Source organism: Camelina sativa, chromosome 13, assembly GCF_030686135.1.
Source record: "Camelina sativa cultivar CO46 ecotype springtype chromosome 13, ASM3068613v1".
NCBI classification, from domain to species: Eukaryota; Viridiplantae; Streptophyta; class Magnoliopsida; order Brassicales; family Brassicaceae; genus Camelina; species Camelina sativa.
This window is the reverse complement of record NC_141892.1, coordinates 8732208-8758597: the sequence shown is the minus strand read 5'-3', so window position 1 is coordinate 8758597 and position 26390 is coordinate 8732208. Positions and strand designations below refer to the sequence as shown.

The window sequence follows — 26390 nt, the reverse complement described above, 5'->3', positions numbered from 1 at the left end:
GATTAAACATATATTTGTCTCATTTAGCTTGCCATCAAAAATTCCTGAGCTAAAGAAGTTCTTCACCATCTTAGTGAGATCGCCTTTTATGGTTTCCCAAAAATTTTGGAAGAACAAAGCAGTCATCCCATCCGGTCCTGGAGCCTTTCCCGGATTCAGGGAGAACAAAGCTCGTTTGACCTCCTCTTCTGAGATTTCTTTTGTGAGATGCTCATTCATGTCAGGTGTGACCATTGTAGGTACATCCTTTATGGCCAATGTAGGGTCGCTCGCATTCGAGGAAGAAAATAGATTGTCAAAATACTCCACCGCTACTTTTTCTATCCCTTCTTCTGTATCAACCCAAACTCCAAGTTGATTAAGGATACCAGTGATCTTGTTCCTTGCCCTTCTTTGTTTTGTGGAAGCGTGGAAGAATTTTGTATTTTTATCTCCTTCTCCAAGCCAAAGTTCTCTGCTTTTTTTGTGCCAGTATGCTTCTTCTTCCCTATAGGCCTCACAGAGCTGCCATTTTAGGTTGAGGAGAGTTTCCGACGATGCTTGATCATCTTCATAGGTCTCATCAATCTTTTTTTGGAGATCTTTAATCAATTTTTCTGAATTTGTTTGATTATTTTTCTTCCAAATGGAGATAGCTCGTTTGCAATTCTGGATTTTTTTCATAATGGATCGTTCGACGGATATTTCATCACCTCCCCATCCGTCTAACACCGCCTCTTTGAGGCCTGGCTTACCAATCCACCTCTTGTCAAACATAAACCTTCTCAAATACTTTTTTGGACGTGTTAGTATTGATGCAAGGAGAGGACGGTGGTCTGAACCCCACATCTTCAAGTACTCCACATTAGTGTGGGAAAAGATATTGTGCCACTTTTCATTTCCCATGGCTCTATCCAAACGACACCGAATCTTACCATTTGACCGTTGACCAATCCATGAAAATTGATTACCTTGGAAAGGAAAATCGATTAATCCACATGAATCAATCATAACACGAAATGGTAAAAAGGAAGATTCTGATCTCTTTTTTCCTCCTCTTTTTTCGTGATTCCCGGTTATTTCGTTGAAATCCCCAATAATAAACCAAGGCTCGGATCTGGTAACTCCGATACGCATTAGACGTTCCCACACATATCCACGATTTGCGGGAATAGGGTCACCATAGATAAAAGTCATAAAAACTCGGTTTCCATTAATGATTGTTTCGATGTCGATCAATCGATCATCTAACAACAAGAACTTAACCGGATAGTCCTTTGAATAGAAAAGGGCTAAACCTCCACTTGTACCTTCAGGCTCAACTGTTTGGAGGTTGTCGAATCCTAAATCAACTTGCAAAGATTGCAGAAACGTCTTATCGTTTTTAGTCTCAGATAAAAACATGAAACCTGGTGAGTACATTCGACACATCTCTCCTAGTCGACGAGAAGTCTCTTTAGCTCTCGCCCCTTGGCAATTCCATGCTATGGTTCTCATAAGTTAGTTCCGGAGGGAGAAAAAAACCCCACCGTACTAAACTTGCAACTCGGAATTGTAACCTTTGCTGAAATATACACTTCACTAAGAAGGAAGTATGAAAACTTTTTCAATAGGTCCATTAACAAAGAAACACCACATTGTCCCAATAGCATGGAGGACAAAAATTGTCCTATAATCATCTTAGCCAAGAACTGGTCCATCTTACATAAATCATTTGTTAGGTCCAATAACTTAAGAATTATTCTATGGTCCATCCCAAATAGGGTTTCATTTGTTAAAAGACTCGGTTTTTTAACACCGGAGCAAAGGCGACGGTTAACCGGAGGGAAGAGAGGGAGCACCGGAGTAGTTTTCCGGGATGGTTGAGTCGATCTCACCCTCGACTGGGAGGGGACTCTTCTAATTATTTTCCGGGTCCGTGGTAACAGAACTGGAAGGAAGATGTCACAAGCACCAGAACTAGGAGATCTGGGTCTGTACTTGGGGAGAGCAGCGGAGATGTAAGCGGATGCAAAGGAGACATAGCAATTAGTTGAGATGATTCTCTTCCCCTTGATGGAGATGGCAGAAGACGTATCACCGGCGGCGCAGCAGAGGACGAATCACCAACACCAGTATGAAGCTTCAGGTGTAGAAAAAATCAACCTATCCAGAAGTGAGTCACAATACCAGAGGCAGACTGTGATTTTTGGGTTAAAATTGTTGGAAATCCAAACTACAACAGATAGAACGGAGAAGATTGGAATGTGATTTCTCTCCATACAGGAGGATTTAGCTATTGATTTCAGATCTGACGATGACCCGTAGTGGAGGCTTAGATCCAGTGGGTTTGACAAGGCAGAGACCACCGAGAGAAGAAGAGACATCCTTGAATGTTTTAGTAGCCAAATTTTCTTCACAAGTGTGAGAATAGTTAGGTGAGAATCTTCCCACACAGACCTAATTTGACATAGAGGGAACTCATGAGGAAGTTTCGTTGAACTGAATATATAATTACAGCATTGTAAGTTGGACTCTGCAATTTGCAGGAAAAGTTTCCAAGAGAGATAAAGCCTTTCTTTAGGAAGAAGGAGATGTGGAGAAATAGGATGATGGATGTGATGAATATTCATCCGAGAAATAAGAAACCAAGCTCAGATCTAAAAGCTAGATTCAAAATTTTTTTGAACGAAGCGGAGATGTGGAGTCGTGTCTGAGAGGTTTTTTCTCTCTCCATCGGTCTATACGTAAGCCTCTAAACATGATATATATTACAAAAAAAGTTTCGGAAACTATATTTTATATAACAAGTTCGGTATGAAAAAAGAGAGTTACTTGTTAGATTGATGATATTTGTGTTATCACGAGCACTCGACAACTATGAATTACTGCTAAGCTCTAGTTGTAGTAAAATTTTATACCCGACTTTTTTTGTTTCTGTCATTTGATTCGGTAGTAATAGTCAGGCCTGGGCATTCGGTTCAATCGGTTTATTCGGTTCGGTTTATTCGGTTTTTTGATTTTTCGGTTATCTAAAATTTCTGCCAAATTGAACCGAATAATCTTTCGGTTCGGTTCGTTCGGTACTCGGTTTATTCGGTTCGGTTTTAGCATTTATTATATCTTCCGAAATTAACCGATTGTTTCCTAATTCGGTTAATTCGAACCGAATAAGACCAAAAAAAAAAATTAATGGGCTAAGTCCAACTAAAATTACAACCCAAACCCATCTACATTTAGGGTTTTCGACAAAGTGGTGAGGCGACGGCGTACGACGTTCGATCTCTCCATCCGGTGAAGCTTGATATCCTCCGTTAACCATATATATATCTGTCCCGACGAGTTCTGTCACCTTCGATCCATAACATAAAACTGAAACTGAACTTGAAAAAAATAAGAAAAGCAAAATAAATAAAAATGAAAATCCATAACATAAATCACTAAAGAGAAGCTGAGAAAGATTTTTGGAAATTAAGAAAATGAAAAGACTTGACAAACCTGAAGCTTCAGAATCTCTCAACAAGGAACACTTCATGAGCAACGGGTGAAGAAGTGATAGAGATGGTGTCGGCAAAAGGAAGACTACGGTGGTGGGAGACTGGAAAATCGATTATAAACTAGGGTTTTTTTAATATATAGTTGTGGCATATGATACAGTGGGCTCGATTTTTAGCTTATTTTATAAGTTATTGGGCTTGGTTGTGAAACAATAAAAATCGAGTTTAAGCCCATAAACACACAATTAATAAAACGACACCAAGTCTATATTTGTCACAGTAAAACGACAACAACTCTATAATTCACATTCATCGTCTTCTTTATAGCTTTTCATTTGTTATCCATGGTCGATTTGCAGGGTTCGAGTCAGATTCGCGGTGGATGGGAGTGGAATCCGAAGGGTTGGAGTAAAACCGGGAAACCCGATCGGTTTCAGCTCGCCGAACCGAACCGAACCGAATACCGAAATCCCACAAAATTCTCGCCGAACGGTTCGTATCTCCTCTCACAGTCGGTACCGATAACCGAATTTGTCGGTTTGTTCGGTTCGGTTCTTTCGGTTTGTACCGAATGCCCAGGCCTAGTAATAGTCCCAAAAAAGTTGTCTTTACGCTACAAGATATCGGATTGAACAAACATTTCCTTAATATGATAATGATATAAGATTTTCACATTATTTATTTTGGACTATATGAAATAAATAAAAACTAAAGTCAAGTCCATTGGGTAAGTACGGGGATAAGTAGAAGCGGAGTTTTTTTAGGACTAACAAGTCCATATGATTCTTCAAGATCAACATCTTTTACCTCCATTCCTTCTGGAAGCTTCCAATCGAAACGGTAGAGAAGATTGATGAGAGTCACATGTACCAAAGCCATACCCATTCCTAAACCTGGGCACATTCTCCTTCCGCTACCAAATGGCAAGAGCTCAAAGTTTAGACCTTTATAGTCAATCTCGCTATCCATAAACCTCTCCGGAATGAAAGCTTCTGGATCTTTCCAAACATTGGGATTCCTATGAACAGCCCATATGTTGACATAGATCCACGTTTTCTTTGGAATGTCATAACCTCCAATCTTTATATCTTTTGAAGCCTCTCTTGGAATTAGTAGTGGCACAAGTGGGTTTATCCTTAATGTTTCTTTTATCACCATTTTCAAATACTCAAGTCGTTCTATATCTTCTTCTGTGATAGTGTCTTTGTTTTTGATCACTTCTCTGACCTCAGCTTGCGCTTTCTTTAGAACTCTTGGGTTTGTAATTAAATGTGTCATCGCCCATGTCACAGTGTGGCCAGAAGTGTCTACTCCAGCAATAAGAAGGTTCTGAAATAATTAAAGACACAAAATTTTAATTTTTTTTTGGCAACATGTGAAGAAATAAATTTTATTGAAAGAGAGGTTAACTAATATTACTTACCAACAAAATCCCTTTGGTGTTGTCTCGGGTAAGTTGAAATTCTCCAAGTCCAGTCTCTCCCCGTTCCATCTTAAGGAGCAAATCAATGATATCATCTTTAATACTAGGATCCTCTAGGTGTTGTTGTATAGATTGATCAAAAAATGAATCCAATGCCTTAAAAACCTTCTCACATTTGTTGTGTAACCCTGTGATCCTATCAATGATTTTACCAACAACTGGGAAGTAATCTGCTGCTGCGAAGCTCCCTAGCACCTCCATGGCTCCTTGAATGACTTCCTCATAAGCATTCTCAAGTTTGCTTCCTTCTAGACATATCCCAAATCCAACTTTACAAATCACACTCCCAGAGAGTTTCACTAACTTGCGATTCAAGTTGACCGGTCTCTCCAATGAAGCTGATTGTATCATGAATTGCACAAAAGAGCCAACCTCTTCTTGTCTTATATGTTGAAATGATTTTACCCTTTTTGCTGTGTAGAGTTCAACAACCGTCATCTTTCGTACTTCTCTCCAATATTTGCTATAGAAAGAAAATGCAAGATCTTTTAAATTGTATGTAATTCTTGCAGGATAGGTCATGTAAGGTCTCGAACAACACTCAACATCAAACGTTTTTAAGACATCTTTCACTGTGTCGGGAGTTGACGCCACAACAGCAGAGACATATCCAAACTTTAGGGACATTAGAGACCCATATTTTTCAGATAATTTGAACATCGAACGTTGAGGTTTCGTTCCCAACTGGTACAAGTTACCAATTATAGGAAGTCTAGGTGGTCCGGGAGGCAGATTGTTCTTTGTGCTCTTCGCAATGAGTGATGCAAAGAATACGATTGCAATAATGATATACCAAAAACTCATTTTGTTTCCTATACAAAAAGGGATAGTTTATATAAAAGTCAATATTTGATAACTTTAAGATAAAATATAAACAGCATAGCATGTCAAGTGGACGATTAACCACACAACAGAAAAAAACAAGATAAATGGATTGAAAATATAGAACCGCACTACCTAAAATCACGAAAGCACCCTAACTATTAATCAAGTCAATAAAAGTAAAAGAAGAGTCCTTATATATTTTGCCTAGCACTGATATTAGAGTGTATCTATAACAATGAAGAGTACTCACTCTATAAACTTACAGAAGAATATATACACTCCTAAATTGAATGATTATAAAAAACAGTTACTAATAAATAAAATAAGATTTGTATATATATGAGAATATCATCAAAACCATCTAAGAGAGACAGATTGAGAGAGATCCACAAATTACCTTACACTTGATGTTTGTGGCGGAAGAGTTTACAGTGTGGGGCGAGGGAAAAGAAGGAGTGAAATTAGTATTGTATATATATATATATTAATTTATTTTTGGATTGTGATAATTGATAAGAGACGACGTATATATGAGATGTGGCTGTGTGGTTTGCTTCCATGTATGTGGCTGCGTGGAATGCATTGCGGATAAGTTTTATTTGAAATAAATATTCACACACAAATCTTTTTTACTCGCACAAAAGTCCACTCAATCCTTGTTGTAATCTTCTACGAGAAGATTATATATATATATATATATATATATATATATTTAATTTTGAATTGTGATCATTGATAAGACACGACGTATATAGGAGATGTGGCTGTGTGGTTTGCTTCCATGTATGTCGCTTCGTGGAATGCATTGCAGATAAGTTTCTTTTGAAATAAATGTCCACAAACAAATCTTTTTTACTCGCACAAAAGTCCACTCAATTCTTTTTGTAATTTTCTACGAAAAGATTGTATATATATATATTAATTTATTTTTGGATTGTGATTATTGATAAGACACGGCGTATATAGGAGATGTGGTTGTGTGGTTTGCTTCCATGTATGTGATTTCATGGAATGCATTGCGGATAATTTTTTTTAAAATAAAAGTCCACACAAATCTTTTTTACTTGCACAAAAGTCCACTCAATTCTTGTTGTAATTTTTTAAGAAAAGATTGCATTATTGTCACTTGTAACATTACTTTTTTACGTCTGTTTCCTGATTGGTTAGTAGTGCTACGATATAGTTGAATATATCATTATAATCTTAAGAGAAATTTACATCCACATCTATTTTGTGCTACTCCTATATTTTGCCCTTCAAATTTACATCCACACATCTCTCTCTTCTTTTTAAGAGACTCTTTTTTTTATTCTTTTATTTTTGGTAACACTTTGAGCTAGTTACTATAAAAAAATTAGAGCAATATTAGTAGATGACTATAGATTTAAAAAGAATCAAGAGAATAACCTTCTGTAGAAACTTTAGGCAAATAACGTTTTCTGAAATAGGTTAAAATACTAAAATATCCCTTTTATATCCTGGTTTTTACAAAATGAACCGGAGAGAGAAAATAATAAGCTGTAAATAAACTATGAGGTGATTATGAAGATGACGGTGGCGAATATGAAAGACATGGATGAGGTTACAGGTCTGATGCGGTGAACCGATGAACCAGTAAGAAAGAAAATAGTAAGCTTTAGAGAAACTGTTATGGTGGTTACAAAGTTGACGATGATGGTTACGAAGGTGGCGGTGGTGAATATAAAAAGCATGGAGGAGGTTAGAGATCTGATGGATATGGTGGATACCACTTTCGTAGTGGTGGGCAATGGTTGTGGTGTTGATAAAAAAACGTTGATGGTGATAGTGGCTATAGTGTTTTTGTTGACTGTGTATAGTTGTTGGAAAATCATGTAATTCTATAAAATAGCAAGATATATAACATGAAAATCATGTAATTTTATAAAATAGGAAGATATTTTCGAAAATCATGGTAATTTGCGAAATGACATGTATCAAATAAAAGCAACTTGTCATCTAGAAGAACAACTTAAAATTTGTAAAAAATCTAACGTGCTTTTGAACAGACAAGCATGTTGACATAAACAATATTTCAAAATAGAGTGCTAATCAAAAAAGCGGCAAGTTAAAAACAAAGGTATTGCTGCATCATAAAATATTACATGAAGGAAATCAAAACTTACAGAAAATGGATCTTCTGTGGTAGAAATTGAGATCGGACATGAGCGAGAAGAGAACCAATGAAAGAAATTTTTGGGCTTTGGAGAAATAGAGAGATTCCCACAATTGGGAACAAGATCGGTTGTAGAGATCCAGTGAGAGGGAGCGGTAGAAACTGATGTGGATTATGCGAAAATAGAAATTGGGGGTTGGCTAACCCAGAAAAAAATGGGTTTCAATAGCTGAGAGGAGAGAGAAGGGAGAACCAGAGAAAAAAAGATTTGCCGGCGAGAAAAAAGAAAGAAAAAAAAAGGAAAGAAGAAGAAGGTGAAAGGGTATAATGGACCGGAATTTACTAAAAATCATGTAGTAAATAGACAATTTTTGGTTAAACGTTATTTTGTTAAATATTTTTTCAGTCTTGAGTTATTTTTTTTTAATTTATATATATATATATATATAATTATTTTTAGATTGTTATCATTGATAATAAACGAAGTATATAGGAGATGTGGCTGCGTGATTTGCTTATATGTATATGGGTTCGTGGAATACATTGCGGATAAATTTTTTTTGAAATAAATGTCCACACACAAATCTTTTTACTCGCCCACTCAATTATTGTTGTAATTTTCTACGAAAAGATTGTATATATATATATATATATATATATTTATTTTTGGATTGTGATCATTGATAAGAGACGACGTATATAGGAGATGTGACTGCGTGATTTGCTTCCATGTATGTGGCTTCGTGGAATGCATTGCGGATAAGTTTCTTTTGAAATAAATGTCCACACACAAATATTTTTTTTCGCACAAAAGTCCACTCAATTCTTATTGTAATTTTCTACGAAAAGATTGTATATATATATATATATTAATTTATTTTTGGATTGTGATCATTGATAAGATACGACGTATATAGGAGATGTGGCTGCATGGTTTGCTTTCATGTATGTGGCTTCGTGGAATGCATTGCGGATAAGTTTCTTTTGAAATCAATGTCCACACACAAATCTTTTTTACTTGCACAAAAGTCTACTCAATTCTTGTTGTATTTTTCTACGAAAAAATTGCATTATTGCCATTACTTTTTACGTCTGTTTTCTGATTGGTTACTAGCTACGATATAGTTGAATATATCATTATAATCTTAAGAGAAATTTGTATTCACACCTACATTGTGCTACTCCTATACTTTTCTCCTTCAAAATTACATATTATTCCCTCACAAAACTAAACACATCTCACCTTTCTCTCTCTCTCCTTTTTAAGAGCCTATTTTTTTATTCTTTGATTTTTTGTAGAGGAATTGCATTCTATATTATAATTAACTAATAACTATACTAACCATGAAAAGATGATATAGTGTATATTTTATATAATAATGATAACATTAACCCTCTATTATTATCCTCCACCACCACCTCTTGTCACCATCTCTCGCTACCACCGCCGACCACAACCGCCGACTACCACCGCCGACCATAACCGCCGGCCACAACTTCCGACCACACCTCCGACCACACCTCCGGCCACCTCCCGGCCACACCTCCGGCCACACCTCCGGCCACCTTCCGGCCATCACCACCGGCCACACCTCCGGCCACACCTCTGGCCATCACCACCGGCCACCTTCCGGCCACCACCTCCAGCCACCTTCCTCCGCCACCTCTGGCCAGCCTCCACCACCACTTCCACCAAAGTATCAACACCTCAATTAGTAATTTTCATTACCCTTGTGTCATTCACTTAATATTTTGAATTAGTATGTTATATCCTTAAATATATTTTCAATTTTGGCTACCTACCTAATTCACCATTTTTTATAACACTTTTATCTAGTTATTATAAAAAAATTATCTGTTCATTTATTTACAATATAATATATTTATATTTTTTCTACATTTTAAGATGTCTATTGCTATATTTTTTTTTGAATTAGTATATTATACATTGTCCATTTTTAGTTGAACATTTGTTCACTAATAAGTGGATGACCAGTTACATTAAATGTAACCGGTCATCCACTTATTAGTGATTACCACATGGATATATATGGACTTGAACACCTTTATGATATATCCATGTGGTCATATTTTGGTGGATATGCTTGGAAGTTCATCAACAAAATAAAAACAAAAATGTTTTGATGCAAACAATAGCAAAATTCATTGAGTGGTATTATTCAAGTATTTCTACATTTTGTAATGGACAAAACTTATTTCATCAAAAAAAATTTCAACTAAAAAGTTGAACATTTGTTCACTAATAAATGGATGACCAATTACATTAAACACAACTTACTATAAATTCACTTATTACTGAACAAATGTTCAACTAAAAATGGATAGTGTATAATATACTAATTCAAAAAAAAATATAGCAATATACATCTTAAAATGTAGAAAAGATATAATCATAATATATTATATAAATGAACAAATATTTTTTTATAATAATTTAATAACTAGCTAAATAAGTATCCATAAACTATACCACAATTTACCATCCACTTGTCAATGAACACATGTTTAGCTAAAAATGGATAATATATAACTTATTCACCTAAAATATAGCAAAATGCATCTTAAAAAGTAGAAAAATGTAATCATAATTTATTGTAAATATATATAAATTTTTAATCATAATTACACAAATGACCAGAAAGATAAAAGAAAGAGGGAAAAGAAAAGGGGAAAATATCATAAAAATCCTCAACTTTCAAATTTGGGATGTTTTAATCACCAGTTTTTAAAATGTCATTTTAATCACAAACTTTCCGTTGATTTGTCCATAAAATAACAAAATTTTGTTGATCTCGCCGTTTTAGGCACAACGTTTATTCTCTATTAAAGATCTCAAAACGGGGTTAACTACACCTTATCTTCTTCCGTCTAGCATAAACAACCATATTTTTAACAAAAAAATGATGTTGTTTACCAAATTGAAGAAACTAAATCCCCAACATCGATTCCAATTTCATAAATCCCTAAACTTAAACTTAGATAGTAAAAGAATTTGGGGTTTCTTTCTAGGGTTAGGTATTTGTGAAATTGGAATCGATTTGAGGATTTAGTTTCTTCAATTTGGTAAACGATGTCGTATTTGACGTTAAAAAATGTGGTCGTGTATGCTATATTACATTAACATGGGCAATAGTATCCACAATTATGAAGTATACTAGAAAAGTAATGCAAAAGTATATCAATAGCAAAAAGTAGGTTTAGATGAAAGATTTTCCAAAGTGCAAGATATTCTACAAAGGTTCACTAACTTCTAACTGAATTTTCAAAGTCTTACAATGGATTAAACAAGAAAAAAGAAAACAAAATATATGAACAAAATTGGAATACTCCAAACATTGAGACGGGAAAAAAACAAAACATAACAAAGCTTTGAGTCGATGTCCAAATCCGAAGAGCCAACACAGGAACAGAGGAAGGAAGAGGCGTCTCCGGAAGCGTGTTTGACACAAGATGTGGCGCTGAACTGCCTGGCTCGTGTCTCGAGAATGGACCTCGCCGCCTTATCTGTCGCCTCCAAGAGTTATCACTCTCTAGTGGCGTCGCCTGATCTCTACAAGATCCGATCGTTGATGGATCGCACCGAAACATACGTCTACGTATGCTTACTCACACCTCCTCCTAACCCAAATCCACGTTGGTATATACCCCGACGTAGAAAAACCCTAGACGCCTCTGATCTGATTCCGATCCCTTCGCTCCCCTCTCGGCCTCCGGAAGCATCTTCAGTGGTAGTTCTGGATTGTTGCATCTATGTGATCGGTGGAATGAGAAACGGGAAGAAGCGCACTTCAGGTGTCTGGCTCTTGGATTGTCGGACTCACAGGTGGCGCCCCGTACCTTGCATGGGAGTGGCTCGAGCTTACGCGGCTGCTCAAGTCGTAGATGGTAAGATTTACGTGTTAGGAGGCTGCCGTAGATTCGACCCGAACAAGTGGGGGGAGGTGTTCGACCCAAAGACTCAGACTTGGGATACTTTGCCGCCCATGCCGTCGATGCCGACAAGGAAAGAAGGCAATAAAAATATACACGACAGTGTGGTGAGGGATCAAAAGGTTTACGTAGTGGATGGAACGGTCAGAACCTATTACTACTCCCCGAGGCAAGGTCAATGGGGAAGTGGGAATCGTGGTCAAGTGAAGGGAAACCGAAGGGACTGGTGTATGATTGATAATTTGGTCTACTGTCTCAATGTGAACGGGAGTATATATTGGTTTGAGCCAGATGAGTTTGATTTGCGTGAGCCAGAAGGGATGATGGATACAAAGGAGGTCAAGGGTTTGGGCTCTCTCAAAAGGACTCTGTTTCGTTCGAGAGTGGTCCACTTTGGTGAGCATTTACGTCAACAGTGGGAGCAAGATAAGATCAAGCATGGTATAACCCCTCAAACGAAGAACCCGTTTGTTATAAGCCTCGAGTTGGAAGATTTACTTCCAGGGGCTAGACTGATCAACTCTGGTGGGAACATAATGCTCTTCTGGGACGTCATTGAGGGGGATCGTCTTGAGATTTGGTGTGCAGAGATCTCTTTGGAGAGACGCCAAGGAGGCGATGTTTGGGGCAACACTGAATGGCATGGTCTAGTGCAGTCATGACCCTTGTTCCTTTCTTAGAGCGTTATAAGGTTTTGTATTCTGTTTCTGTAACCCTCTGATTTATCAAGCTCTTTGGGCTTTTCTTCTACTGTATTATTTTTGAGCTTTTCACAAATTTAATTTGACTCTCTGAAATTGAAGATAAAACACCATTAACTTCCGGTTAACAATAGTACATCTAGTTTCTCTATTGGTGTTTCCTTGAAATTCAAGAATTTGGCTTTAATTATGTTTCACTGTTACAATCCTAGTTCAATGTTATAGTAAACATATGGACAATCCTATCGAAAATGTAGAAGGTTTAGATACTATTTATTATCCTTATAAATTTATAAAATGTATTTATTCAAGAGAATGTCAAGTGTCAAAACAACGTACACGAGACTTCAACGTATATAGTAGGATGATCATGAGGTCTTTAAACTCTTAAAACGTTTCTACATAAATACTGTGCATATTTATAGTTTAGTACTGTACTAATTAATGATTGATGCTACTACACTAAGTGATTAGTTTGAACGGCAAAAATCCACCAATTAAATTTTGTTGCAGTTAATTTACAACAAGATATAGCCAAATATCTACTTAAAAAATGCATTAATTAAAAAGGCTAAAATCGTTTTGTTTTGATGACACCTCTTCGTCTCCTCGATCTTACATAACTTCTTTGCCAAGTCAAATCATATATATAACCCCTACATTACAACAACTGTCTCCATTCCAAGCGAGAATCGAACCAAAGGACTCAAAGACGCATAACAAGACCTATTTGGTGTGTCATATCTTCGTAATTAATGTATGTATTGTGTTGTGTGGTTTCGTTTCTTCTTCTTTTTTCATCGTGTGTTTTTTTAATGATCTTTGGAATTCTTAATCCTAGGATGTTTTTTGTTTTTTTTTTCTTTCTTGAGTCTGTTGTATGTTACAATTCTCTTAGCCTCTAACTTTGATGATCTTTCTTCATCTTGACTAATAGTGCATGTAAATTATGTCTATCTTCTGTTGTATCAGATATATGAATGTAGAAATTGTTTTTTTTTCCTTAAAATTTCAATGCTTCGTTGACTCTCTTTTTTCTTATGATTTTTTTTTGAACATTGAGCTTTCTTTGTTGATATATCGTTGTCAAGTTATATATATGGACTTCATATTCTTTGATTTCAAGTTGAGCAAAAAATGTCTGTTCACTGGTTTTTAAAACCTAGTCTTCTACTCACGCATCTCTTAATATAACAATAGACGTAGAATTACATTAATTTAGTATCTCTTGGCATGATAAATGTGTAATAACAATAGCTAGAGCACAGCATCTTCTAAGTTTTTCATAATAAGATTTTGTTATTAATTTAAGTTTGTTATAAATTCTGACATTGTGGAATTTGCTACTCCAGTAATGGATACGAGTTTACCGCCTCCCCAACCCGTGGAACGGGAATCTGTGTAGAGCAGCAAGAGTAGTCTTCTTCCAATGGCTCGGCGTGGCAACGGTTCCAAAGGAGACAAGATTCATCTGCTTACTAATCACTTTAGAGTCAACTTCATTCAACCAACTTGTCAAAATTTCTTCCATTACAGCGTACGTTTCTTGTTTCCTTTTACTGTCCGGTCTCCATGGCTGTTTTGGAGTACGTACGTTCTTTACAATGGGGCCTTTTGTCTCTTTGATCTTTGGATACAGGTTGCTATCACATATGAAGATGGTAGTCCAGTTATAGCCAAGTCTATTGGCAGAAAGATTCTTGAAAAACTTCAACAGACTTATCAAACTGATTTGGGTTTCAAACACTTTGTTTATGATGGCGACCAGAATCTTTACACTGTCGGTCCCCTTCCGAGATCTAAACTAGACTTCTCCGTTGTTCTTGAAGACGCGCCTTCTAGGAGAAATGCAGACAAAAGACTAAAACTTCCTCATCAATCCAAGAAGTTCAATGTTACAATCAGCTCTGCTACAGAAATCTCAATGCAAGCTATTGCAAATGCTCTCCAAGGAAAGGAAACAAATCATGTTCAAGATGTGATCAGAGTGATGGATGTCATTTTGCGTCAAAACGCAGCTAGACTGTAAGTAAAAAAACTTTTCTTGATATTCTTTTGATCTTGCTTGATGTTTTTTGATGTCACATTTATGTTTTGCGCAGAGGTTGTCTCCTAGTTCGCCAATCTTTCTTCCACAATGACGCCAAGTACTTTGCGAATATCGGTGAAGGTGTTGTTTGTTGCAAACGATTCCATTCAAGCTTCAGAACTACTCAGGGAGGCTTGTCCCTCAACCTTGGTAATTTTCTTTTCTTGAAAAATATGATATTCTTAATTTAATGTGTGATATTAATTAGAATTCTTCTTTGTAACATTTCCATCTTTCTTTCATGAGATGTTTCGACTACGATGATCGTAAAGCCTGGTGCTGTTGTTGATTTTCTTATTGGAAATCAAGGTGTCAAAGATCAGTCCTTTATCAACTGGAAAAAGGTAACTAGAAGAATTAATTCTAAATTAGTGGTGTTTTAGCATATATCTTTGAGGTGACGTATTTTCATTTTCTGATTTTTTTTATCTCTCATATATATAGGCTAAAAATACTCTCAAGAATCTTAGAGTTAAAGTCCTCCCCTCAAATCAAGAATACAAGATAACCGGACTAAGTGAACTACACTGCAAAGATCAAACGTATGTTGTGTACAGTGTACTGACATTCTTTAAACAACATATGTTTTGATTTACATTGCTTTGGTTAATTTGCTTATCAGTCATCTATTATTCTTGTATGATTTTAGCTTTACTTGGAAGAAAAAGAACGCAAACGGGGAAAGAGAGGAGGTTGAAATTACAGTGCTTGATTACTTCACTAATATCCGTGAAACCAAACTGTGTTCTTCAGGTGACTTACCTTGTATCAATGTCGGGAAGCCGAAGCGTCCTACATACTTTCCCATTGAGGTAATAATGTTTGGTTTGTTTGTTTCTTGCTTTCTCACATTTTCATGTTCAATGGCTTATATATGATAAAATACTTGTTTTTTGCTTTTTTTTTCTTCACATTTGTCAGCTCTGTGAGCTTGTATCTCTACAACGCTACACTAAAGCTCTTACCAGTATTCAGAGGAGTAACCTAGTGAAAGAATCAAGGCAAACGCCAGAACAAAGAAAGGACGTACTAACGAGAGTAAGGTCTTTGGTTTTCCATTTATATACTACTCTTTTTGTTATCATTTGTATATATATATATATATCAAGTTCCATGTTGCAGGCTTTCAGGAGCACTAATTATAATGCTGACCCAATGTTGCAAGAATGTGGTGTTAGAATTGGGTCTAACTTCACTGAAGTTGAAGGTCACGTGTTACCAACACCAAAGGTGATTTTGCCTTAAATCTTCTATTTCATTTTTGGTCATGGAAGATTTAAATGTTATTGTTATATTAACTCTGACCTCTTAATTAATTCCTAAACAGCTTAAAGCTGGCAATGGAGCAGACATCTTTCCTTATCAAGGGAGTTGGAACTTCAATAACAAGGTCCTGTCTTTTAAAATCAGTTTTTTTTTTTTTTTTTTTTTTTTTTTTGATTCTGATAGGCTCCTACTGGTAACCATTAGAAAAGGAATAAAAAGAACAATGCAGAACGGAATAAACAATTTTTGATGAATGAAAGGAAAATCTGCAGAGAATGAACAAAATAGTAAATGGTAACCAAACAATAAAAATGTTTTTAAAAATATATTAAATATTAAATATTAAATAAATAAAATTTCAATGATAATACTAATATTACTTTTAATATATATATATAATGAATTTTACATTTGATTTCAAAATAAAAATTTGTAAATTAAATTTAAGATGTCATATTAAATATAAATAATTAATTTTAACCTACAATAAAGTTTTAAAAGTAACTTAAAAAATATTTTTAGTTTTTATTTACGATATAAATATGAGTCTCATAAATATTTACAAAATTAAATATTATAAATAAACACATTTTTTATTTATTTTAAAATAAAAAACGAATTTTTATATTTGTTCTTTTTTTGTTCTATTTGTTCCTCATCAATTTTGGAGAGGAACATTTTTGTTCTATTGTTCCTTATTTTTTGAAGAATGTAGAGGAATGTAGAAGAAAATATATTACTTTTTTCCTCATATATATGAATAAATTTGTCCCTTAGGTCCTTGGAAAAGGAAAAATCTTGTGCAATGTGGGATCGTGAATCAGTGTATCGTCCCTCCCCAAAAAGTAAATGATCAGTATCTTACGAATGTTCTTCTCAAGATAAATGCCAAGGTAATATCTTTGGATCAATCTTTGTAGTTTCTGACCCATATATAATTATCTTAATAAATTAATCTCTGCCGTTTTCTGTATAGCTTGGTGGATTGAATTCAGTGTTGGATATGGAGCGGTCACGAGCAATGCCTTTGGTAATGAGAGTTCCTACCATCACTATTGGGATGGATGTATCTCATGGCTCTCCTGGACAGTCTCATGTACCATCAGTTGCTGCGGTAACATTGCCTTTTTTTTTTGTCTTTTGCATTTTCACTGTTTAGTTTATTATGTGTTGTACTTTTATTGTATGCTACTGATGATATCTTTGGAACGTAATAGGTTGTGAGCTCCAGAGAATGGTCATTTATCTCAAAATACAGGGCTTGTGTGCGTACACTGTAGCCTAAAGTTGAAATGATTGACAACCTCTTTAAACCCGTATCTGATAAAGATGATGAAGGTATCATGAGGTAATATATATATATATATATATATATATATAACATGGATTATATTTTGTACTCTCTTTATCTTTGCTTGTATGTAACAACAGAATATGATTTTAAGACTCAATGCTGTGTTTTCAGAGAGCTCTTGCTTGATTTTGAGTCAAGTTCAAGAATGAAACCCAATCACATTATCATTTTCAGGTATGCATGTATTATATAATCTACAGATTAAACTGAATTGTTATAGTAGTTTAATACAACTTTTCTAACTCAACTCTACACTGATATACATGAAGGGATGGTGTGAGTGAGTCTCAGTTTAATCAAGTTCTGAATATTGAACTGGATCAGATGATGCAAGTAAGAATTCTGGTTTTGGAACCTTTCAAGCTCTTTATATTAACTTAGCCTATGTTGGACAATTTTGGAGTTATTTTTGTTACATAATTAGGCATGCAGGTTCCTGGATGAGAAGTGGGAACCCAAGTTTACAGTGATCATAGCTCAGAAAAACCACCACACAAGGTTCTTCTATACCAGAAGTCCTGATAATGTTCCGCCAGGTAAGAATTTTTTTTTATTTTGTTTGTATGTTTTTGTTGGTGTTGTTGAAATGACTTGAAACGTGTTCTCTGTTTCACCTGCATGCAGGAACAATAATTGATAGCAACGTCTGTCACCCACACAACAATGATTTCTATCTCTGTGCTCATGCTGGAAAGATGGTAAGTGAAAAGCATCACTACGTTCATGATTCCAAATGACACAACCTTGATAAATAGTATTGAGCGATGTATGACTACTTTTGCAGTTGCGCCGGTTTGTTATGCTCATTTGGCGGCTGCACAGATGGCTTCTGCAATGAAATTTGAGGACATGTCTGAGACCTCATCGAGCCATGACGGGATAACAACAGCTGGAGCAGTCTCTGTGCCACCCATGCCGAAGCTGAACACCAAGGTTGCTAGTTCAATGTTCTTCTGTTGAAAGAAAAATTAAGCACCATTGACTTACCTTTTTTTTTTTTTGCTTACGAACAAACCAAATATGAAGATCTCTCTCTTAAGCTCTTGTGACATTTTCGTTGATTCTATGTCTTTTTCTGTTGCTCGCTGTTTTATACTCTAATCGAATGGCGAATTTAATAATAAGTTGCATTTTGTTTTGACTAAGATTGATATGGGGTTGTTACTTTGTCACATGAACCTGAGTGAAGTTACAGTACAAATCCAAAAAAGACCATAAAACAAACTACGTACTGTACCATGGATAATATGTATCTATCCGTCACTGCCACATACACGAGTAATATGTTTCATGGTCAGTAAAAATCAAAATGTTTCGAGTCTCAAAGAAACAACTACAAGTTCTGGGATTTCAAACTGTTATGGGATTTTAAAATACATTTAACACGAAAAGATACATCCAAAGCTGTTACTGAAGGAAAAAAGTGAAAGAGTTTACCACCTATCATAGAGTTAGGACTTAGGATCATATATATTAATATATATATTTTTTTTGAACACAGAAAAAAAAAACAGCTATATACCCTCTCTATGGCTACTCCCTGAGAAAATGCATAGTGATGATCTAAGTGGTTCGCTGTCTAACATGTCGGCTGCTTGTATCGCCACCACCGTCAGAAAGTTGGGCCCACACGCTCTGAGACTTTGCTCCTCCAGTGCTGTTACTGTCTTCCTCCTGACCAGCCACCGCCTTCAGAAGCTCGGACTGGAGGGTCACGCATTCATCCTTCATCTGTTTGTAAGCGTCTGTCTCCAGGACAGCTGCAATATCCAAGGCATCCACCAAATTAAACACAACAGACGATCCGGTAGCTTTAGGGAGACCATCATACACTTCAATCGCATACGTTCTGATATTAAAAACAATTCAAAAAATGTAATATAGAGGCATACCTGCTAAGTTCTCCGCAGTAAATGTTAGGCACACGCCTTTTAGTTCCTTAGCATTATATCTGTCGGCCAACGCTAAGATCTTGGCGACAGATTTAACTGATACGCCCTTGCAGATGTGAGCTTCACACAACAACCTGAGCCTATTCAGATCGTACTTGTCCGCTGCTGCTAAAAGCTTTACGATCAATGTCTCGTATATTTCTGTCAGCTTTAAGCGCTCAAATGTATAGGTTGTCGCAGGCTCAACATCTTCTGGAAGAGAATCTTTATACATGAAATGTAGCAAAGCCTGGAAGGAACAGAGCATAAATATAGAATACAATCTGAACAAACATGAACAAGTAAAGAATAACCACCAATGATGTACCTTAAAAACCCTAGGTTCCAAATCATTTATAGTAACCTCTGAATTGTTTGCTTCAAAGTCATTGAAAAACGTAGACTTGAAAAATGGAGATCGAGCAGCCAGTACTAGTTTATGAGCTGGAAACTTCTCGCCAGCAATGTCAAAAGTTACATCAGAACCTTCCATGCTATCCAGTAGAACTCCAAAATGTGATCCAAGTTCTGAGTCAGGGACTTGAACAGAGTGTAATTGTGGGCAGTGTATTTCTGAAACCACAACTCCAACCGTACAATTGATTATCAAGCAATCATCTTTGAGGAAGTCAGATGTCTCAAGCAGGGAACGTCTGAAGAAACGTTTGTATCCCCTAATCAAACCACAAAGAATAATCGAGGATCAGGGGAGCTTGAGTTAGCAGAACATACGCCAAAAGACAAATGTAAAGAGAACATCAAATTTATCTCAGATTCTCCACTGAAATTAAGAAAATTTTCCAGTTAAGACTTAAGCTAAGTCTGGATACACTTAATTAACAAAACACCTTAGAAATTATTGATTTCCCTTTCAATTCTTTTCGCATCATGACCATTAAACCACCCACATCTAATCATTTTTGACACATTATTCTTCTCACAAAAAAGATTTGTTATGGGAGCAAGAATCCACCTCACTCATAAGTCCGAAGAATCTTACTACACTTACTATGACAACCTTTTTTACACCAAAAGAACACCATATTTCATTCATTATGATGGCACTGACTATGAGTAGCTAAATTATTCAATTTTCATGCTTTATACCACCAACAAGGTAACACCATTCAAATTCAGAATCCTCCTTAGCAGTTCACAAGTATTAAGTAAATCTAGTAAGCTATGGCTATGTCACGTCCAAGCAAGCCCAGGGTCCTCAACAGAGAAACTGAGCTGCAAGTACCCTAAGATTAACCTGATGCATCTTCTAATTCATGTGATCATTTCCACATCTTTCTCTTCTTTATTTTTTTTATGTCACAGCCAGTAAACAAAGATCTATCATATAATTCCATCACAAGGGTGAAACCAGATGAGGGAGACACGTAATCCTAATACAAAGTACTAAAAACCCTAATCGAGATTAGTTCATCCTCACAGCAAAATGAATAAAACATGCATCAATTTTCGTAAGCAAAAGTAAAGCCAACAACACAAAAACCCTTATCCTACAAACGCACTAATCAACAATAAAAATAAAAACCAGAATTTTGAGCAGTGAGCATAAAACCAAATACAGGTGAAAAAAGAAAACCGTACCACATGCTTCCTCTGTATTTGAGAGTATAAGGCCCACCATCAAGTGACCTTTCGAAATGGCTATGAACCTTATGCTTCCCTTTTCCGCTTTGGTCAACAAGAGCAAGCTCAAAAAGCGCCCTAACTTCCGTACCTTCACTCGCCAACGCGATAAAAACAGAGACGTACGACGAGTTATCCTCCGGATTCTTACCATCCGGGTAGAAGAAGATCCCCCACTGGTACCCTCCCACGGAGAAATTATCACTCGCTATGTGCTTCCCTACACCCATCCCTTTCGCTAAGCTGTAACCTTGTATCACGAATTGATGCGACCCGTTCACCGTCTGCGTCACCGATTTCGAACTCGTCGGAGATAAAACCCGATCCGGATTCGGTCCCGGAATCAATGATCCAGACATCGTTTTTTAAAAAATTCGCGGCTAATCTCTGATCGAACAAGACAAATTTTTTTCCCCCCTTTTGATTTTCCAAGAAACAAAAGATTCTCCTAGGGTTCTGAATTTTTCAATTCTGGATTCTTTGGTTTCAGACCGTTTAAAGAAAAGAAAAAATATCAGAAAGAGGGAAGTGAAACACACAACGTTTCTTAACTTTACCCATTTGGGACTGTTTGGGTACAGGCTTAAAACTAATCTCCCAGTATTTAATTTAAAGTAAAATCTAATCCGAATTGCCAAACAAGCTCGTCAACTTCGTTCGTATTCAAGAGTGACTAATCGTTTCTCTCTCTCTCTCTCTCTCTCTCAAGCATCGGGGGAAAAAATGGATAGTCATGAAGGTTGTTGCGGCGGCGACGGAAAGACGGAGATGATACCGACGGAGGAAGCTTTGAGAATAGTACTCGGCGTCACTAAGCGTCTGTCTCCGGTAAGCGTATCGTTGCCGGAAGCGCTTGGGAAAGTGTTGGCGGAGGATATTCGTGCTCCTGATCCTTTGCCTCCGTATCCTGCTTCCGTCAAGGTGAATAGCATTGAAAACCTATAGTAGATTCAATCTAATAGGCTTCGAGTAGCTTGACATTTTATTGTTTATATTATGTTTGTTTAGGATGGGTATGCGGTTGTTGCTTCAGATGGTCCTGGAGAATACCCGGTTATTACAGAATCAAGAGCTGGGAATGATGGATTGGGTGTGACTGTTACTCCTGGAACTGTGGCTTATGTTACAACTGGTGGTGAGTATATTGCATTTAGTTGAAAAAATCTCTTACTGATGATTTGTATCAGCTGCCTAGCTCAGTATTTGAAAGTGCTTTTACTCTCTCTTTGGTGCCTACATGGGAAAGTGTCAGAAAAATAAATGTTTCTTTGATTTCAACTTACTGTTTTCTAATGATATGTTTCTCTTCAGGACCTATACCTGATGGAGCGGATGCAGTTGTCCAAGTTGAGGACACTAAAGTAATTGGAGACGTCTCAGCTGAAGTTAGAAGAGTCAAAATACTGATTCAAACTACGAAAGGCACTGATATCCGTAGAGTGGTATGATTTCTTCTTTCTCGTTTATATAATCAGTCTTGTACTCGATATCGTTGATTTCCTTTAATCTTGGACTGTTTGCTAAACAATTGAAGTTTCATACTATTCTTTATAAGGTGCTGACTTTTGTTGATCCAATATAATTTTAGGATGCATGTGAGACCAATATTTAGAATGAATTGAATTTTTATGTCTTTTGATGAGTAAGTTACTGGGACATATGGAAATGCTTGGCGAGTTTTGGATATGTACATGAATTGTAGGACACCAACCTGTCTTTTGCTACTGGTGTGAATTTGCAATGTTTCTTAGAGGAATTTACGTTTCTAGAGCTTAGAATATGCATGCATGAGGTCATCACTAGAAGACCTGAGGATAGCTAAAAACATATTTCCCTTTAATTGTAATCAAATCTACAACGTTGATGTCATTATTGTTTTACTGTAAGATCCATACAATTTATATGCTAGGGTTGCGACATTGAGAAAGATACTACTGTACTAAAAACTGGAGAAAGGATTGGTGCCTCAGAAATCGGCTTGCTAGCAACTGCAGGAGTAACCATGGTGAAGGTATTTTGCTGTATATCAGTTTTATCTTAGCAAATTCACTAAATGATGTGTTCAAAAAAGGAAAAAATATAACTTCCCTATAGGTATATCCTATGCCAACAGTTGCTATTCTCTCTACTGGAGATGAACTTGTCGAGCCGTCATCTGGGACTTTAGGTCGTGGTCAGGTATTACGCAGAATAAGATTTTGATGCATATGATAGTTATATTTTGTGTAATAAATGCAAAAAAGACATTGGACCCTTGTTATCTTTAGTGGCTGAACAGTGAGCTCTTTGCAGATTAGGGACTCAAATCGAGCAATGTTGGTGGCAGCAGTGATGCAGCAGCAATGCAAAGTTGTTGACCTTGGAATTGTTAGAGATGACAAAAAAGAACTTGAGAGAGTTTTGGATGAGGCTGTATCCTCTGGAGCCGATATTATTTTAACTTCTGGTGGTGTTTCAATGGGAGACAGGGATTTTGTCAAGCCATTGCTCGGAGAGAAAGGGAAAGTACATTTCAGCAAGGTAGATAAGCAGTATAAGTTTCCTGAACTTTCTCCCTGGAGTTTATTTATTTTTCTGCTTTACAAAAGAGTTGGCTACTATGTTGTCTGAAAACCTAGTTTGCTGGATTCTACTTTAATTTCTCAACTTAAGCTCAGTAAGTTGACAATGTTTAGTTTGCTATATAGATTGAACCGAAGATTTCATATTCTAGTTTTGTTTCAGGTATTGATGAAACCTGGGAAACCTTTGACGTTTGCTGAGATCAGGGCAAAACCAACTGAGAGTATGATGGAGAAAACAGTCCTTGCATTTGGATTACCAGGAAATCCCGTAAGCTGTTTGGTTTGTTTCAATATCTTTGTTGTGCCTACAATTCGCCAGATTGCAGGATGGACAAGCCCCCATCCACTGAGGTTAGTGAAGTGTTCATTATACTTATTTCTCCATATGCATTTATTCTAAAAATGATCGTCAGTGAAAGTGTAGATTACCGTCTAATCTCTGCGCAGAGTACGAGCTCGACTTCAGGAGCCGGTAAAGTCCGATCGCATCCGTCCGGAGTTTCATCGAGCCATCATCAAATGGAAAGACAACGATGGATCAGGGACTCCCGGGTGAGTCTTTCATAATTATGTCTGCTTTTGAGTAAAATTTAGCTGGATCTTCCTAGATTTTCATGGAATTTCCAGTATGCGTTACTAGGCTAATGAGATATACCTGAATGTCAGATTTGTTGCTGAGAGCACTGGGCATCAGATGAGCAGTCGGCTATTAAGTATGAGGTCGGCGAATGCTTTGTTGGAGTTGCCTGCTACAGGCAATGTACTTTCTACTGGAACGTCTGTATCAGCTGTACTTGTTTCTGATATTAGTGGCTTAACTATAGACAAGAAGACCTCGTTATCAGAACGAAAAGATAAAAAGTACGATGAAGTACCTGGGCCTGAGTATAAAGTGGCTATTCTTACTGTCAGTGATACTGTCTCAGCTGGGGCTGGACCTGATCGAAGGTATGATTACTGTTAAACTTTCTTGATTTTCCCATTGCAAATCTGGATGAGATGAGTTATATACTTATGTAGGTATGTTGGAAGAGATACCACTGGTTTTTTTTTGTTTGCGTCCTTTCACAAATATAAAACTGCATAATAATTGTTGGAAGATGATACGGAAATGGCAATACTAAGTTTGTCTTTCTCCTGGAATATACTAATTTTAATGAAGTTCGTTAACATATTTTCCCACATGCCTTACCTAATGATAATTGCGACAGTGTCTTGTTGAAGGCAAAAAAGTACTTTCTTTTTAGAAGAACTGTTAGTTGCTTACTGTTTGATGAGACATAGCTAGAACATGAAAATTGTAGTCGGAGTGAAAAACGTCTAGAGTCAACTTGTTGATTTTCTCTTTCAATTTGGCATAATGGATGGAAATATTAGTAATGCAGAGTCGATAATCTCTTCAGCCGGAGTTAAATGCAGGCTTTAAAACCTCCGAAACAGTTCGGTTTAACTTCATTTTCTTCGATTTTTTTTTAAAATGCATCTAGATACACCTCTCCAGTTCGTTATTCTGGTGAGGTCACAAATTCGATGCCATAGTAAAATTGCACAGTGATATTGCTCCCTATCATAGTGAGACAGGGAAGCTTCACAATGCTTTGCTACATCTATAGCTGAAGTCTATCTCAATGCCAATCTTCATGTTAAAAAACTCAAAAGGAATGCTCAAACCCTCTCCAGATAGTTTTTTTTTTGTTTGTATTCACTTCTAATTTGTGTGATTGTTTTGGTCTTATCATTTGTTTCATGATCATTTTTTGATTGATTTTCTTATGCTGGTGTAGTGGGCCTAGGGCTGTATCAGTGGTTGAATCCTCGTCTGAAAAACTGGGAGGAGCTAAGGTAGTTGCGACAGCCGTCGTCCCTGATGAAGTGGAAAGAATCAAAGACATTCTCCAGAAATGGAGCGATGATGACGGAATGGATCTCATTCTTACACTTGGTATACAAACATCTAGTTATTAATCATAGATTTGTTTTTGTATATGAAACATATTTATTATACTTAACTTGTTACAAACTAGGTGGCACCGGCTTCACTCCGAGAGATGTAACACCTGAAGCAACGAAAAAAGTGATAGAGAGAGAAACACCCGGTCTCCTCTTCGTTATGATGCAAGAGAGCTTAAAGGTAACATACTCACCTCTTTCTTACCTTTAAGGATGTTTAATCTGTGGATAGACCGAACCCTTCCACTTTTGAAAACCAAATTGAGCCTTGGCAGTTAGGATAGGTTTTCTTTTTTAATATCCAAAATCCCAAAACTAAATTATGTGAGTATTTTTTTTAAAACCGGCGGAACTGAATTGAAGCGCGGATTGAATCATTGAACATGGTTGCTCTTCTCCATAATGGAAAGGAATAAGTTGTCATCTGACTCCGCATTTTTGTTCTCTTTGAGCAGATCACACCATTTGCGATGCTCTCACGCTCTGCAGCAGGAATAAGAGGCTCAACATTGGTACAAATCTCTAACTTCGCAGTGGTCCAAATCTCTGACTTGCCATCACTGACGATTCTGTCTTTTGGTTCTCTCAGATAATAAACATGCCTGGAAACCCAAACGCGGTGGCCGAGTGTATGGAGGCTCTGTTACCTGCATTGAAGCACGCGCTGAAGCAGATAAAAGGAGACAAGAGAGAGAAACACCCGAAGCTCATACCTCACGCAGAAGCCACTACACCGGCTGATACATGGGACCAAAGCTATAAGTCGGCCTATGCCACGGAAGATAAGAAAGAGGAGGCTGGATGTTCTTGTACTCACTAAAATTTCCAGCTTTTGTGACTGTAAAACTTTTGACAAGTTCTGTGGCTTACTTGGAGATAGAGTCAGTTACATGAAACCCAACTATGTGGTGCCAAATGCGTTGTTATATAGTTTTGTTATAAGGTTTTTGTGTGAAGATACATCACCCAATGAGGAAAATACATTGTACAGTAAAAGCTCTTTAAATTAGTACTCTATAAATTAATAAATACTCTAAATTAATAAA

The 26390-nt window shown here is 36.7% G+C and overlaps 4 protein-coding genes, 1 long non-coding RNA gene and 1 pseudogene across 7 annotated transcripts; 3 read left to right on the top strand and 3 right to left on the bottom strand.

Annotated features, from left to right (window-relative positions):
* Positions 1-2956: 2956 nt before the first annotated feature.
* LOC147929327 (uncharacterized) lies at positions 2957-3594 on the bottom strand. Its single transcript, XR_015577376.1, has 2 exons — positions 3457-3594; positions 2957-3336 (listed from the first exon to the last, which is right to left on the bottom strand). It is a non-coding gene; the product is annotated as an uncharacterized LOC147929327 (long non-coding RNA).
* A 484-nt stretch (positions 3595-4078) lies between these two features.
* Positions 4079-8263, bottom strand: LOC104736180 (cytochrome P450 71B14-like). Of its 2 annotated transcripts, none has more exons than XM_010456118.3 (3): positions 7908-8263; positions 4879-5750; positions 4079-4784 (listed from the first exon to the last, which is right to left on the bottom strand). In XM_010456118.3, the coding sequence occupies exons 2-3, from the start codon at positions 5740-5742 to the stop codon at positions 4170-4172; spliced, it is 1479 nt and encodes a 492-aa protein (XP_010454420.1). In that variant the 5' UTR covers positions 5743-5750; positions 7908-8263; the 3' UTR covers positions 4079-4169. The 2 variants fall into 2 exon arrangements, with proteins under 2 accessions (XP_010454420.1, XP_010454421.1); XM_010456119.3 differs by lacking the exon at positions 7908-8263 and adding an exon at positions 6161-6421.
* Positions 8264-10231: 1968 nt separating this feature from the next.
* On the top strand, positions 10232-26390 carry LOC104736178 (molybdopterin biosynthesis protein CNX1). 2 transcript variants are annotated; one of them, XM_087480104.1, is made up of 14 exons: positions 10232-10245; positions 21583-21751; positions 21839-21965; positions 22142-22272; positions 22740-22841; positions 22925-23008; positions 23123-23350; positions 23555-23745; positions 23842-23946; positions 24061-24342; positions 25179-25336; positions 25419-25525; positions 25800-25856; positions 25934-26390. In XM_087480104.1, exons 2-14 carry the CDS (start codon positions 21599-21601, stop codon positions 26162-26164), a joined length of 1956 nt encoding a protein of 651 aa, XP_087336230.1. In that variant the 5' UTR covers positions 10232-10245; positions 21583-21598; the 3' UTR covers positions 26165-26390. The 2 variants fall into 2 exon arrangements, with proteins under 2 accessions (XP_087336230.1, XP_010454418.1); XM_010456116.3 differs by lacking the exon at positions 10232-10245 and having other exon boundaries at positions 21328-21751.
* LOC104738078 (putative F-box/kelch-repeat protein At3g24610) lies at positions 11270-12570 on the top strand. The gene has a single exon (XM_010458314.2). It carries the CDS (start codon positions 11296-11298, stop codon positions 12508-12510), a length of 1215 nt encoding a protein of 404 aa, XP_010456616.1. The 5' UTR covers positions 11270-11295; the 3' UTR covers positions 12511-12570.
* LOC104738077 (protein argonaute 8-like) lies at positions 13904-18319 on the top strand (annotated as a pseudogene).
* Positions 18585-21189, bottom strand: LOC104736179 (BTB/POZ and MATH domain-containing protein 5-like). Its single transcript, XM_010456117.3, has 4 exons — positions 20789-21189; positions 19518-19863; positions 19151-19439; positions 18585-19018 (listed from the first exon to the last, which is right to left on the bottom strand). The coding sequence occupies exons 1-4, from the start codon at positions 21187-21189 to the stop codon at positions 18822-18824; spliced, it is 1233 nt and encodes a 410-aa protein (XP_010454419.2). The 3' UTR covers positions 18585-18821.